Source organism: Hyperolius riggenbachi, chromosome 1 (genome assembly GCF_040937935.1).
Source record: "Hyperolius riggenbachi isolate aHypRig1 chromosome 1, aHypRig1.pri, whole genome shotgun sequence".
NCBI lineage: Eukaryota > Metazoa > Chordata > Amphibia > Anura > Hyperoliidae > Hyperolius > Hyperolius riggenbachi.
In genome coordinates, this window is record NC_090646.1 from 517,749,665 (window position 1) to 517,763,563 (window position 13,899).

A 13,899-nucleotide genomic window follows, 5' to 3' on the forward strand; every position below is an offset into this window, starting at 1 on the left:
ATCATTGCAGACTGAGTAAACTATGAATCAACTGCATTAACTGTTTTGTTTTTGTTTCGGATCACTATGATTGGCTCACAGTGATCAGGAGGCAATGAAAATGGCTCCTGACCGAGATATGGAGCTCTGCTGTCTGTGTTTAGAACTTTAGACAGCAGAGATCTGGGCCGGTTGGGAAGAACTATAGCGTCCTGTGCAAGGGATCAGGCAGCGTTAAATCTATGCCACATCAGGCCTAGGTAGCCAAGAGGGTGACGTAGAATTAACTACGGCCGGTCCCAAAGCGTTAAAAAAAAAAACAAAAAAACCCACACACCCCTTGTTCATAATCGTGTGTGTCATTGGGGAGGGGGGCATCAACACCCTCCTGATATTGCTGGTTAGGTGGATAAGATGGCAAACCTCATGCAGGCTGCGGGGCAATAGGAACAGCACCCTGTTGATGTTATGATACACCCCCACCATGGTACATGGTTACAAACCTCGATTATGGGGAGGTTTATTAAGAAAGAGGAAAAAAGAAAAAGAAAAAAAAGAAAAAAAAAAAAACACTCAGGTCACTTTACACATCTTGCCAGTTGCAAAAAAAATTCTGCAACAAATTTGGAAAAGTGGCATTTTAATTGATGGTTACTAGTGCTAACTAGCCCAGCGGATAAATGAGTGCCAACATTGAACTAGTAGTAAAAACTAGTCCTGTCTGTCAAATTAAATATGATTTTGACTGCTTGAATAGGTCCTCATTTGCATAAGCAATGTGTTTGCTAACCTAATTGTCTCTTCTAAATCAGTATTGCTTAATATTTATGGCATGTACCCTGACTGCATTGACCAAGTACGCCTTTTTGTTAGAAAAATAATAATACACATTGATGCATGTACAGGATCTTCTCAAAAAATTAGCATATTGTGATAAAGTTCATTATTTTCTGTAATGTACTGATAAACATTAGACTTTCATATATTTTAGATTCATTACACACAACTGAAGTAGTTCCAAGCCTTTTGTTTTAATCTTGATGATTTTGGCATACAGCTCATGAAAACCCAAAATTCCGATCTCAAAAAATTAGCATATTTCATCCGACCAATAAAAGAAAAAAGTGTTTTTAAAGCAAAAAAAGTCAACCTTCAAATAATTATGTTCAGTTATGCACTCAATACTTGGTTGGGAATCCTTTTGCAGAAATGACTGCTTCAATGCGGTGTGGCATGGAGGCAATCAGCCTGTGGCACTGCTCAGGTGTTATGGAGGCCCAGGATGCTTCAATAGCGGCCTTAGGCCTGGTTCACATTAGCGTTCCAGGTCCGGCTTCCCGGAACGCTCCGTGAATGGATACATTGTTAATCAATGTATCCATTCACACTCGTGCGACCGACCGGATCCGATCCGGGAACGCAGCTCCGGGATGATCTGGCTTTTTTCCAACTTGCTCCATTTTTGCCGTCCGTCCCCGTGCGGCTGCGGACCCGGGCTGAATCCTGACCCGAACATGCGGCCATGCTGTGCAATGAGAAACGGATGTTTCTCATCACACTGGCAATAGGACCGGATGTTTCCAGCACCGGTCCTATGCCACTTGGGGGGCCCGGACTACACGCCGGTATCCCCCATGCTTGCGGTGCCTTTCTGGCACTGCAATGTATCTAGTTCCGGCTACTTTATTGTAGCCGGAACTGATACATTCCGGATTCGCAACTTGTGGCCACCGCAGAGACCCGTACAGTCTCTTTGCGGCCCCCGGACACTTGCGGACTCGAACCGCAAGTGTGAACTTAAGCTCATCCAGAGTGTTCGGTCTTGCGTCTCAACTTTCTCTTCACAATATCCCACAGATTCTCTATGGGGTTCAGGTCAGGAGAGTTGGCAGGCCAATTGAGCACAGTAATACCATGGTCAGTAAAACATTTACCAGTGGTTTTGGCACTGTGAGCAGGTGCCAGGTCGTGCTGAAAAATGAAATCTTCATCTCCATAAAGCTTTTCAGCAGATGGAAGCATGAAGTGCTCCAAAATCTGATAGCTTGCTGCATTGACCCTGCCCTTGATAAAACACAGTGGACCAACACCAGCAGATGACATGGCACCCCAGACCATCACTGACTGTGGGTACTTGGCACTGGACTTCATTTTGGCATTTCCCTCTCCCCAGTCTTCCTCCAGACTCTGGCACCTTGATTTCCAAATGACATGTAAAAGTTGCTTTCATCCGAAAAAAAGTACTTTGGACCACTGAGCAACAGTCCAGTGCTGCTTCTCTGTAGCCCAGGTCAGGCGCTTCTGCCTCTGTTTCAAAAGTGGGTTCATGCTTCCATCTGCGGGATATTGTGAAGAGAAAGTTGAGAGACGCAAGACCCAACACTCTGGATGAGCTTAAAGAGAATCTGTATTGTTAAAATCGCACAAAAGGAAACATACCAGTGCGTTAGGGGACATCTCCTATTACCTTCTGTCACAATTTCGCCGCTCCTCGCCGCATTAAAAGTGGTTAAAAACAGTTTTTAAAAGTTTGTTTATAAACAAACAAAATGGCCACCAAAACAGGAAGTAGGTTGATGTACAGTATGTCCACACATAGAAAATACATCCATACACAAGCAGGCTGTATACAGCATTCCTTTTGTATCTCAAGAGATTATTTGTGTGTTTCTTCCCCCCTGCATCTCTCATGCACTGAAGTGTCAGGCTGCTCTTTTCTTCCTGCAAACAGCTTTGCCCTTGTCTGAATTTCCTCAGTATGTGAAAGCCCAGCCAGCTCAGAGGAGGATTTATCCAGCTTGTAAAAGATAAGAGAGAAGCTGCCCTAATCTAAATAATACACAGGCAGTGTGCAGAGAGGGGCCTGGAGGGGGGGAGTTCATAGCAGAACCACAACACTGAAGAACTTGGCAGCCTTCCAGACACAGGCTGACAAGTCTGACAAGGGAAAGATACATTGATTTATTACAGAGACTGTGATAGTAGAAAGTGCTGCAGTAAGCCAGAACACATTAGAATAGCTTTTGGAACTTGTAGGATGATAAAAAACAGGATGCAATTTTTGTTACGGAGTCTCTTTAAGGCCGCTATCGAAGCATCCTGGGCCTCCATAACACCTGCGCAGTGCCACAGGCCGATTGCCTCCATGCCACGCCGCATTGAAGCAGTCATTTCTGCAAAAGGATTCACGACCAAGTATTGAGTGCATAACTGAACATAATTATTTGAAGGTTGACTTTTTTTGTTTTAAAAACACTTTTCTTTTATTGGTCGGATGAAATATGCTAATTTTTTGAGATAGGAAATTTGGGTTTTCATGAGCTGTATGCCAAAATCATCAATATTAAAACAATAAAAAAGGCTTGAACTACTTCAGTTGTGTGTATTTGAATCTAAAATATATGAAAGTCTAATGTTTATCAGTACATTACAGAAAATAATGAACTTTATCACAATATGCTAATTTTTTTTTAGAAGATCCTGTATATTTGAAAGGTGTGCTCCATAATGGTGAATAAATACTTTTCTTATCATTCCTTGATGCTTTTAATTAACTATTCAGATTTATTTGTACATTATTTTAGTCTAAAAAATTGTCATAATATATTGACTACAGTGTGTTGAAATACCCCCTTAATTCTAAAGACCCCTGGGGGTATGTGTACCAAGTGTTGAGAACCTAGGCTCTAAATGGTCAATCTTTTGGCAAATTGCTGAAATAAGGCAAAGATCAGTTCAACATTGAGGCAAATAGCAGTTCTAAGTTTCCTGTAAGGAAAATTTCACAGCAATGTCAATTCAGGTCACCATCACAAGGTGTCCTCTTGTAACCCGGTGATTCCACTCTGTAACCATGCATGTAACAGCCACACACTACCACCTCCTTGTTTATTGACTGCACAGACAAAATAATAAAAGTAACATGATAAAAAAAAAAAAAAAAAAAAAAGGTTTTCTGTCGGAAGGCTGTTTAGGTTTACAGGTGATGTACACAGAAGGTCAGTGAGAGCGTACGCTGAAAGAGGGGTGTGTGGCAATTTGTCCATCAGATGAAGCCGCTAGTAGAATATCGGTGATATTAAATATTTTATGATTGTACAGATAGTAGCATATGTCATTTTACTGATATTTTACTAATTGCTTACCTATCCTGTCTCTCACACTGAACCTCTACCTCTATCTACTTCTAACACTAAAGGTGGCCATACATTCAATTTTCTCAATCGATTCCTTGCAGATTCTAGTCATCTGCCGGGAATCTATTCCTCAAAATGTCATATCGATCTTTGATTGATTTTGACTAAAAATCAAAAGTATTGATCAGACAGGATGAAAAATGTAAAACAATTGGGAGCTGGGCAAGAGCATTGGCAGATCGATGACCTATAGCTTTACACTGCATCATTTCGGACAGCGTCTCTGTCCTTTGTCAAGTGATAATGGTAAGGCGTTACCACTTGACAAAGGATGGAGAAACCGTCTAAAACAGCGACAGTCCATTGTGCCAGAGATTAACTACAATGTGACACTGTCAATCCCACCAGGTGGTCCATCTATTGTTAGCAGCATGAGCTGTAACTATATGAACTATAATTACATCTAACATATATGGATGTTGGCTGACGTTATTCAGTAATCTATGTGAATAAAGCTACATCTGAAAGTATTCCAGTGCTGGTCATCAATCTTCCACTGTCCCCTCCATAATGATCACATAGCCACTGCTCATGCGCTCCTGGCCGAAGGAGCATGCACATGCGCAAAAGCCAAAGACCTGACAGGTCGGCGATCATTATAGAGGGGACAGTGGAGGACTGCAGCACAGAACTACGGTGAGGGACAGACTTCTGAAGGGCTGGAAGAAGCCCCAGGTAAGTAAAGCATAATATTGTTGGGTCTCCTAGGATGTCCTTTAATGGGTCAGAGCTGTCTGGTCCCGAAGAGGTAAATAGGAAATAAAGATGTCAGCCTCCCTATACCTCTCAGTTCTTTAAAGAGAACCCGAGGTGGGGTTCTTCCGTCGCAATCCATATACAGAGGCTGGTTCTGTCTATAGAGCCCAGCCTCTGTTGCTAGTTAGTTTCCCCCAAAGCCCCCCCCTGCGCGCTGTCAGACCCTATAAAACACAGCCACGCTGGCTACACGCAGCGTGTCGCAGCCGGCTGTGTTTATCTCACTATTCTCAATCTCGCCGCTCCCCCGCCTCCTGAATCGCTCCGGTCCCCGCCCCTTCCCTCACTGCTGATTGGAGGGAAGGGACGCGGGCGGGGACCGGAGCGATTCAGGAGGCGGGGGAGCAGCCGAGACTGACAGTAGTGAGGTAAACACAGACGGATAGCGCGGCTGTGATTTATGGGGTCTGACGGCGCACAGGGGGGGCTTTGGAGGGAACTAACTAGCAACAGAGGCTGGGCTCTATAGACAGACCCAGCCTCTGTATATGGATTGCGATAGAAGAACCCCGCCTTGGGTTCTCTTTAAAGGACATCCGAGGTGAAAAAAAACTGATGAGAAAAACAATTGTAGCCATCATCCTCCTCCTAAAAAGGACTTTAGATTTCCCACGGTTTTATTTTATATTTAAAACTAGTTACGTTTTTACGGTTTCACTGTCTCTGTTTAATGACACCTTCATTGAAGTATGCCAGAGCTCAAATCTATGAATTATTGACCCCATTTATCTCTTTTCTGCTCTCAGAAGCCATTTACTGACAGGAAAGTGTTTTATGGCTGTAATTACTCATCAGTGAGGGTTATGCTATAGTCTGACCAGGTCACTTCCATACCTGATGTTTAACTCTTTCAAGCAGAGAAAGAAAAAAATGGAACACAGTTTAGTTATTTGTATGCTAGGCACTGTACATACACGTCTATCATGTCACATGTCATCTCAGTTATCCTTTAAGTACAATATTGCAGCATCAAAAAGAGAAGCATCATCAGCTCAGACGTGATGACATGCGCCACGTATACATACTGTACTTGTATTCCAAGACATTGCTTAACAAGCCAAAATTTAATAAAATGTTATGCTTGACTTGCAAAAGTCTTGAAAACCAATTTACCGGTACTGTACCTGCATAGCACAGGGTTCCTGAGCCTTACTGCAACTACAGACACTGCAGTTACGTACTGGCATTTTATTGTTTCTTGTGTATATATAGTATCATTACACAGCAATGCAAATTACAGGTATGAACCAGCAGTTTCAAAGGCTGATCAGAATCAGAGGCAGAGCCAACAACTCCCAAATTTCATTAGCTTCTGCAATGTTCTGCTTCAGCTCTCACATTCTAGTTCCTGCTGAACTGGAATTTGCAAATTAAATATTTTACTCACCTGTATTTTTATCTCCCCAAGAAACACTAAAGATGCCCATTGATCAGATGATGTATGGGCAGATCAACCAAGAGACCAATCTCCCTCTGATCAAATCTGACAGAGAGAGAGATCTGTTGCCTGCCCATACACTGTAGGCAGATACCCATCATGAAAGCTCTCTGAAATCAGCCTTGTGACGCCGCATCCACCGCTGTTCCCCTAGTCTAAAATGTGTCCCCCTGGTACCCCATGCATGAATACTTTACCTGTCGGTGTCCACCACTGGCTCTGTCCTCATACACATGTCCCATGTGGTTGTCGGTGTAACATGGGCGCATGTGTAACATTACACATGTGCCCACATATATACGCTGGCAATCATGTGAGGTATGTGGATGGGACACGGAGTTAGTGGCGGACACAGACAGTTAAAGTATTCAAGCACAGTGTAAGTTTTACACTGGGGAAAGGGGGGCGGTGGAGGGAGCAGCGCCAGGGGTTCCCTTGAGTTCATTGCAATATGGCACACCTAATCAAGTATGTGGGCCCTACACATTACAGCTTGTGAAATCGATACATGTGACCAATTTCGGCCTGAAATTGGTCTTATCGTCAGTCCGGCTTGCTCTTGGCGGCACCAATTTTAATCCGATTCCATTAGAATAATTGAATCAGATGGTGGATTGGCCGACAAGCATGGCGACCTTTAAGGTGGCCATACATGGTACAATTTTTCATTTTTTTTCGATTAGATAATTTAGATCGATTATTCCGTTAGATCGAATATAAAGATTTTTCCAGCATGTCCGATCAGATTTTTCTCTAAAAAACAGGATAATCGTTCGAATTTTCCTGATCGAAAAAAAAAAAAATGTTCAACTTTCATTTGATTATTTAGATCGAATAAACTGGAAAATTGAACGTTTTTATTGTATCGTGTATGGGCACCATTAGAAGTCTACAATTAAGAAAACAAAAACATTTGCCAGGATAAAAATCACATACATGGTGACAAACTATTACAGATTTATATAGTGCCAACATTTTCCATGGGGATGTACAATAGATCATAGTTCACAAATTACAGGTACAATAAAACGGAATGCAGATAACGTACAACCGAACGATTCAACTTGTAAATAACAGAGCTGGAAAATACTAGACCACCATACACTAGTCGGTAGTCATCAGATCGACCAACAGATAGATCCCTCTCTGATCAGAGGGATCTATTGGCTGCCCAAACACTGCACACAGATTTTGAATAGATTTCAGCATGAAATCAAGTCACAACCTGCGGAGCTGCCGCATCGCTCCTGCTAGCAGCAATCAATATATAACCTGTCCACAGGCGCAAGTCCCCGGGTCCGTGCTGTGCCTTTCTCTGGCTGGCCTTCTTTTGCATCTTCACTTCCTGTCCTGAGCGGAAGTTCAAAAAGTAGAGGGCACTCTTCTGTTTAAACTTCCTCTTCTCACAGGACAGGAAGTGAAGAGGAGATGGAGAAGAAAGCCAGCCAGAGAAAGGGACAGCACGGACCCAGGGGCTCGCACCTGCGGACAGGTGATGTATTGCTGCGTCATTTGTCGCCAAATTAAAAGCCGGCAACTATGCGCTCCTGACCAACCGGCGATCAAGCGAAATTTTCCACCTGGACAGATCAACTGAAATCGATCGATTTCATATGGAAATCGGTCAACATTTGCGTTGACGATTTCACAGCATCACAGTGATCGAATCTGCTGTATATCGGTACCTTTAGGATTATTATGTTTCAAATTTAGCAAATATTGAGGCCACAGTGCTTTACACCCTTCAAAGCTCTCTATCTCTAAGCTCTTCGGGCAATTTTCCCCTTATTGCCCATGTACGGACACCAGATTTTTCTTGACCAAGACAATCATTTTTGATAACCTAAGGTGAAAATTTGGCATCAGTACATGCATCACACGATTGTTTATCGAACAGCAATGGCAGATCATTAAATACCCAATGATTGTACCAATTGCCTGAGGCTGTCCAGTCGCTATAACTTCCCCACACACAAATTCTTTCCATAGGGCAGAATCGGCTGCATCTAGCCACAGCATATGTGCAGCCCTTGTTATTAAAAGAGCCATCTGGAGCAATTAAAAGGATACGGTAAGGCTAGGTCCACACTAGGCACGGTTGCAGGACGGACGCTGCAGTCCGGGATCAGGGGAAGTACCACCAGACTGCAAACTGATCCGTTTAAAAAAAAAAAGTGCTTCAGTTTCCGTTCAGTTTTTTACCCCAAAAAACGGACAGAAAACGTCTATCATTAGGAAGGTAGTGGGAGGATATTTTGGGCCAATAATAAAGTTCAGGCTATCAGTTTTTCATCAGTTTTTGGTGCTATTTTGTCTGTGGAGATGGAGTTGCATTTTCCCATTGCTTTTCACTACCCATCCGTGTATCCGTGGTCCGTAAAAATGCAGCAATTCCGGAACTTCCGTTCAGGTTTTGAAAACTGGTCCCTGCAAACGCAGACGGATCAGTTTTTTTATTGGGTGAGGACGGCTGCTATTTTTAACATTAGTATCCGGGACTCAGTTTTTCATCAGGACTGAAAAACGCAGCCACGGATACGTTTCCGGACCTAGTGTGGACTAGCCCTAATTCCAGTTGAAAGTCATTAAGCATTTATATTAAATTTTAGATTATGTTCTGAAACATTAATTAAGGTGCCATACAGTAGTTACTTGTATCCCAGTTTTGTAAATGATCAAATCTTCCCAATCAAAAATTGACTGAAAAACAATTGGCACTAGTCTAGTTTAGGGGACCCAGCAGGAAATCTTATAGTGAAATTCTACTAACTTGATTGTGTTGACAGCACCCTTTTGAACTGGGTCCCCTAAACTATGCTAGCACCCAGCCACGTAGGGCATGTTCCATGGGCGACCAAGCTCATTAAAGGACACCCGAAGCAAAAATAAAGGGATGAAATAAACAATTGTGTCTATCTAGCTTCTCCTAAAAATGACCAAGATATTTCACAGTTTTATTTTATGTTTAAAATCTACTTTAAGTTTTAACTGTTTTATTGTTTTTGCTCAATGATCCATTCATTAAAGTATGCCAGAGCTAAAATCTATGAACTATTGAACCTTTTTATCTCTTTCCTGCTCTCAGAAGCCATTTTCTGCTAGGAAAGTGTTTTATAGTTGGAATTCCTAATCAGTGAGGGTCACACTTTAGTAACTTCCTGTCTGAGTTAGGACTAAGTCAGCCACTTACATATCTGATATTTAACTCTTTCAGGCAGAGAAAGAAGAAAAAAGGAACACAGCATAGTTATTAGTGAGCTTGGCACTGTACATACCACTGTACATACCCATGTCTATCATCTTGTCGCCCGTCAATTCGGGTATCCTTTAAAGAGACCCAGAGATAAAGGAGGGACTTTTTTTTTTTTTTTTTTTTTTTTTTTTAACTTACCCGGGACTTCCTCCAGCCCCATAAGCATGGACGCGTCCTTCGCCATCCTCCCGCGTGCCTCCATTAAGCCGCAATCTTCTCCGGTATTCGGCTCAGTGACATCAGCAGGGGGCCTTCTGCACAAGCTCAGACTGCGTCAGACTGAGCCTAGTACCGGGAATGGATTGCGGCTGAACGGAGGATTCCTGAGGACTGCGGGAGGACAGCAAGGGACGCATCCATGCTGATGGGGTTGGAGGAAGTCCCGGTAAAAAAAAAAAAAAAAAAAACCCTTTCTTCATCTCTGGATCTCTTTAAGGAGTCTTGCCCAAAGTCTCCTTGCAGTTTACAATGCAGCATTGAATCTCAAGCAGATTTCTGCTAAAATATAGATTGAAATCTGATCCACTTTCTTGATGCTCCTCAATGCTCTACATACCATGCGGCTGTCAATTTACCTGTCACCCGATTGAGATCATTTTTCTGCAACTACTAAATCATGATTCTGATCAATAACATCAGACATTAACTGCTCAAATTGGTGGCATTGCAAAATATCACTGACAGATTTCATCACCATCAGAAGTACTGCATCCATCGCACACAAAATTGACCTGTGCAGGTCTGCCTCCATACAGATGTGTGCCTCTTCTAATCCACTAAATTTACCACATTTGAATCCAGACAATATAGAGAAACCACTGCACAAAATAAATGCACCAGAGCTAAAATTCAAGTTGTATAGTGAACAGTCTCGATATATTTGTCAATGTCATACATCAATTTTCTCAATGGAAGAAAAAAAATGCAAAAACAAAATCTTATTTTCACCTTTTTATTTAAGGGCACAGCTAAATTAATTTACTATGTAGCTTCACATCACAAAGTAAAAACAGCCTAATGGGTTATAAATGTTTTCTAAATGCAGCCATCTGTCTCTTTGTATTTACAAAACCATTATCCAATGACAATACACAAACAGCAAGGTGTAAAACAAAATAATAAAAACAGAAAGCTTAAACGGTTCCTTACAAGCAAAAAAACAAAAAAAAAAAGATACATTTGTAGAGCCTGAATGTTTCAGGATCACGGTCAATTGTAAAACGGATTCCTTTTGCAACTACAAGGATCATGTTAGGACATTTAAATGGCCGTCCAATAGGCAGCTTCTAGGTCATCCCACAATAAGCAAGCAGCGTACTATTGGTTTGTCAATTCCTGAGAGGTGTACATTTCAAAATAAATAAAGTTTGTGAACACGCTGTCCCCGCCGCCGAGTGATCGCTATCAGACAGACAGGCACAGAGGATGAATCATCGCTGCACCGGCGGCGCCTCCCGCATGTGCGGCTCTCTGGGATGAAGGAAGGGATAGAGGCAGACTGTGTGTGTGAGAGACATGAGCAGAGCCGCCCGTCACTGTGTCTGGCCATGTGCTGCGCTCAGTGCGGAGGCAGCCGGCGTGTGATGATGAGCTGCACTTCCTCCCGCAGCCCCAGAGCTGTCTGTACAGCGCGGCCGCCAGGAGAAGCACAACACGGCGGCGGCATGAGGAGGACGGGGGGAGGGAGCTGCGAGCCTCGGGGCCAAAGCGCTAAATTTAAAAGAAATGTCTGGGTGCCGGATAAGGCGAGGGGGATCAGTCATGAGGGAGGAGGAGGCTGCGGGGAAGTCACCGGATCAGCCACTAGAATGGGGCTGCCGCTTCTCTTCCTCTCGCCGACAAATGGCTGCCGGCTGTGGCGGGAGTGCGGCTCCCCACCACTCCGGGATCTCCCCCCAGCGAGTATCCCCCGTGCACCCCCCTCATCCGGCCCCGATCTCCAGTCACGCCGCTCTCCTCGCCAGCAGCGCCGCCCTCCATTCCTCCTTTGTTGTCCTTTTTTCTTACCATTTCCGTACTTTTTCGATGGCGGCCATCACCCGTTTGATGTCATCTTTAGCCCGGCTTCGTGTCTCCGCTCGCACCGAGCGTCCCGACATGGCTGCAGTGGTTTAGCAGGGAGGAGGGGGTAGAGGAGGGAGATTCGCCGCCGGTTACTTGTCTCTCTTTATTTGCTCTTCCACACATACGGCCGAACACAGGCACAGGCAAGCCACGCATGCGCAGTGCTCAGCCGCTGCGGGGGGATGGGAAGGTGAGCCCTGCACACCCACAGCTGCAATGCAATTCTTCACATCTTCTTGCTGCTTTATTCATTCATAAATGATTTCATTATCTGCCGAGGAATCCTACATCTATCAGTCACCAACAAGTGAATCTGTCCTTCTGGTGTTATATAGTAGGTCAAGTTTGTGAAAAAGTAACTTTTTAAGCCACATGCTCTCATGGCTGGCACTACATGGGTTTCCACCTTTTTATGGTTCTAATAGCTTTTTGTCATATAAGGGGGTGCTCAGTGAAAATGTGGGGGGTCAGAAAAGGAATAGTTTCTGTATATCAACAATGTCCTGATGTTTATAATGCTTTTCCATTCGCATAAGCGACAGCATGAATGCTTACTGATTAAAGTGGAACTCCAAGCAAACCTTGTGTCCTAGCTATGCGCCACAGTGTGAGTTTTACCCTGAGCCCCCTCATACTCTATACATAACAATTGATATGGAGCACTGAAACCTGTCAAAGACAACTACTGCGTCAGAGAGGTTCAGCAGGGCAGAAAACCAGTTTTACTACTATTCAAAGTAGGATCATCCACCAGGCAACCTAAGCAGGTGCTTGGGGCCTTATGGATGTCAAGGAGCCCAGCTACCACCTTCTTTGACCTCTGCACTTCAGCTTACCAAAAGAACCACAAGGGGTTCCCATATTTACTACCTTGCCAAGGGCCCCATTAATCTATCTCTGATTCAGAGCACATACAGAGGTTATTAAAACCAACAGAGTATCAGTGAAGAACTCATACAGGGGCTGAAGCAGGGCCCCTTTGGTCCAGGTGCCCAGTGCAGTTGTAACCTCTGTATCCCCTATTCCTACACCACTTAAAACAGACATGTACCAGCATTTGCTGTAATCTCCAGAGCACCTGCTTCAAAAAAGAAAAGGCAGAGGCAGCTACAGAAAAAAATATTCATTGGTTCCAGTGGGTGCAGGAAATGTATTTTCTGTGGAAAAATTCCAAAGTCCAGGAACGCATCTCAAAAGGCTTTTAGACTACATGTAGTTGGATGTGAACTGAAAAATAGTGCCAGGTACTCACAGTTGATAAATAAATCGGTAATTAACAATGAAACCATGCACTTTTTTTTTTTTTTGCAGAATTTGTCATAAATAACATTTTTTTACATACCGGTACATGTTACCGCACTTTTATCACCTTTTTACTGCACTTTTTCTGCAAACTGTAATTTCATGTGGAATTCATTGCAAATGCGAACATGGTCATACTTCAATCAGTAATTTTCCAACATTTGGCTACTGAATGCGGCAACTCGTTAATAAAAGTCATTGACATGTTAGCAGTGTGGTGTGAAGAAATCCATTGGAGTAACAAGATGCATGTATTGTATGCACTGTATGCTTCATATGGCACACAAAACATGCCAAGCAACTTTTCCCCTATGTTGCGTTCCCTTTTACAGGGTATGCACTGTGACGGATTCACCCACGCCTTATGCGCCCGCACATGAAAGTACATGCTGCGGAATACCCTTTTAGGTTTTTTTAGTTTTGCCTAAAAGGTGTTCTGTCAGAGTCCAGGCCCTTTCCATAGGAAGTGACTGTTTGTTAAAGGGGTCAGCTCTGATCAATAAGATGTGTTTACCCTTGGTGCAATAAAGCCATAAACCTTCTCTACAGCAGCCCCAGCACATTCTCTGATGCAGACTTCACAGAGAAACTGATAGCTAGTAAGAAAACAGGCCTGTCATCAACCACTAAATGTCAAAGAGAAATTCCCCATGTCATGTCCACAGGAAAACCAAGGCTAAATTGTCCTGTAATTCAACTCTGCTCTAATTAATTCAGCATTGTGGCATACAGTAATTTGAGGAATCTTTTGAAGTACCATGGCTGCAGCAGGTTTCTGCTCACAGTGAATAATACGCCAAGGTCAATACACCTTTAAAGAGGTTAATGATTCTTCTAGCTGGTCCACAGCCTGAGATATTGATTCCCTAGACCGGGATCCACAATTTCAGTAAATGATGACAGAGCATAAA

The 13,899-nt window shown here is 43.3% G+C and overlaps 1 protein-coding gene across 2 annotated transcripts in view; it reads right to left on the reverse strand.

The window, feature by feature from the left end:
• BCL7A (BAF chromatin remodeling complex subunit BCL7A) overlaps positions 1 to 11,830 on the reverse strand; it is a 37,453-nt gene extending 25,623 nt beyond the window's left edge. For both annotated transcript variants that reach the window (XM_068244838.1, XM_068244829.1), the window contains exon 1: positions 11,630 to 11,830. In XM_068244838.1, coding sequence (XP_068100939.1) covers positions 11,630 to 11,721 — 92 coding nt within the window. In that variant the 5' untranslated portion in view covers positions 11,722 to 11,830. The remainder of the gene's footprint in view (positions 1 to 11,629) is intronic.
• Positions 11,831 to 13,899: the final 2,069 nt, after the last annotated feature.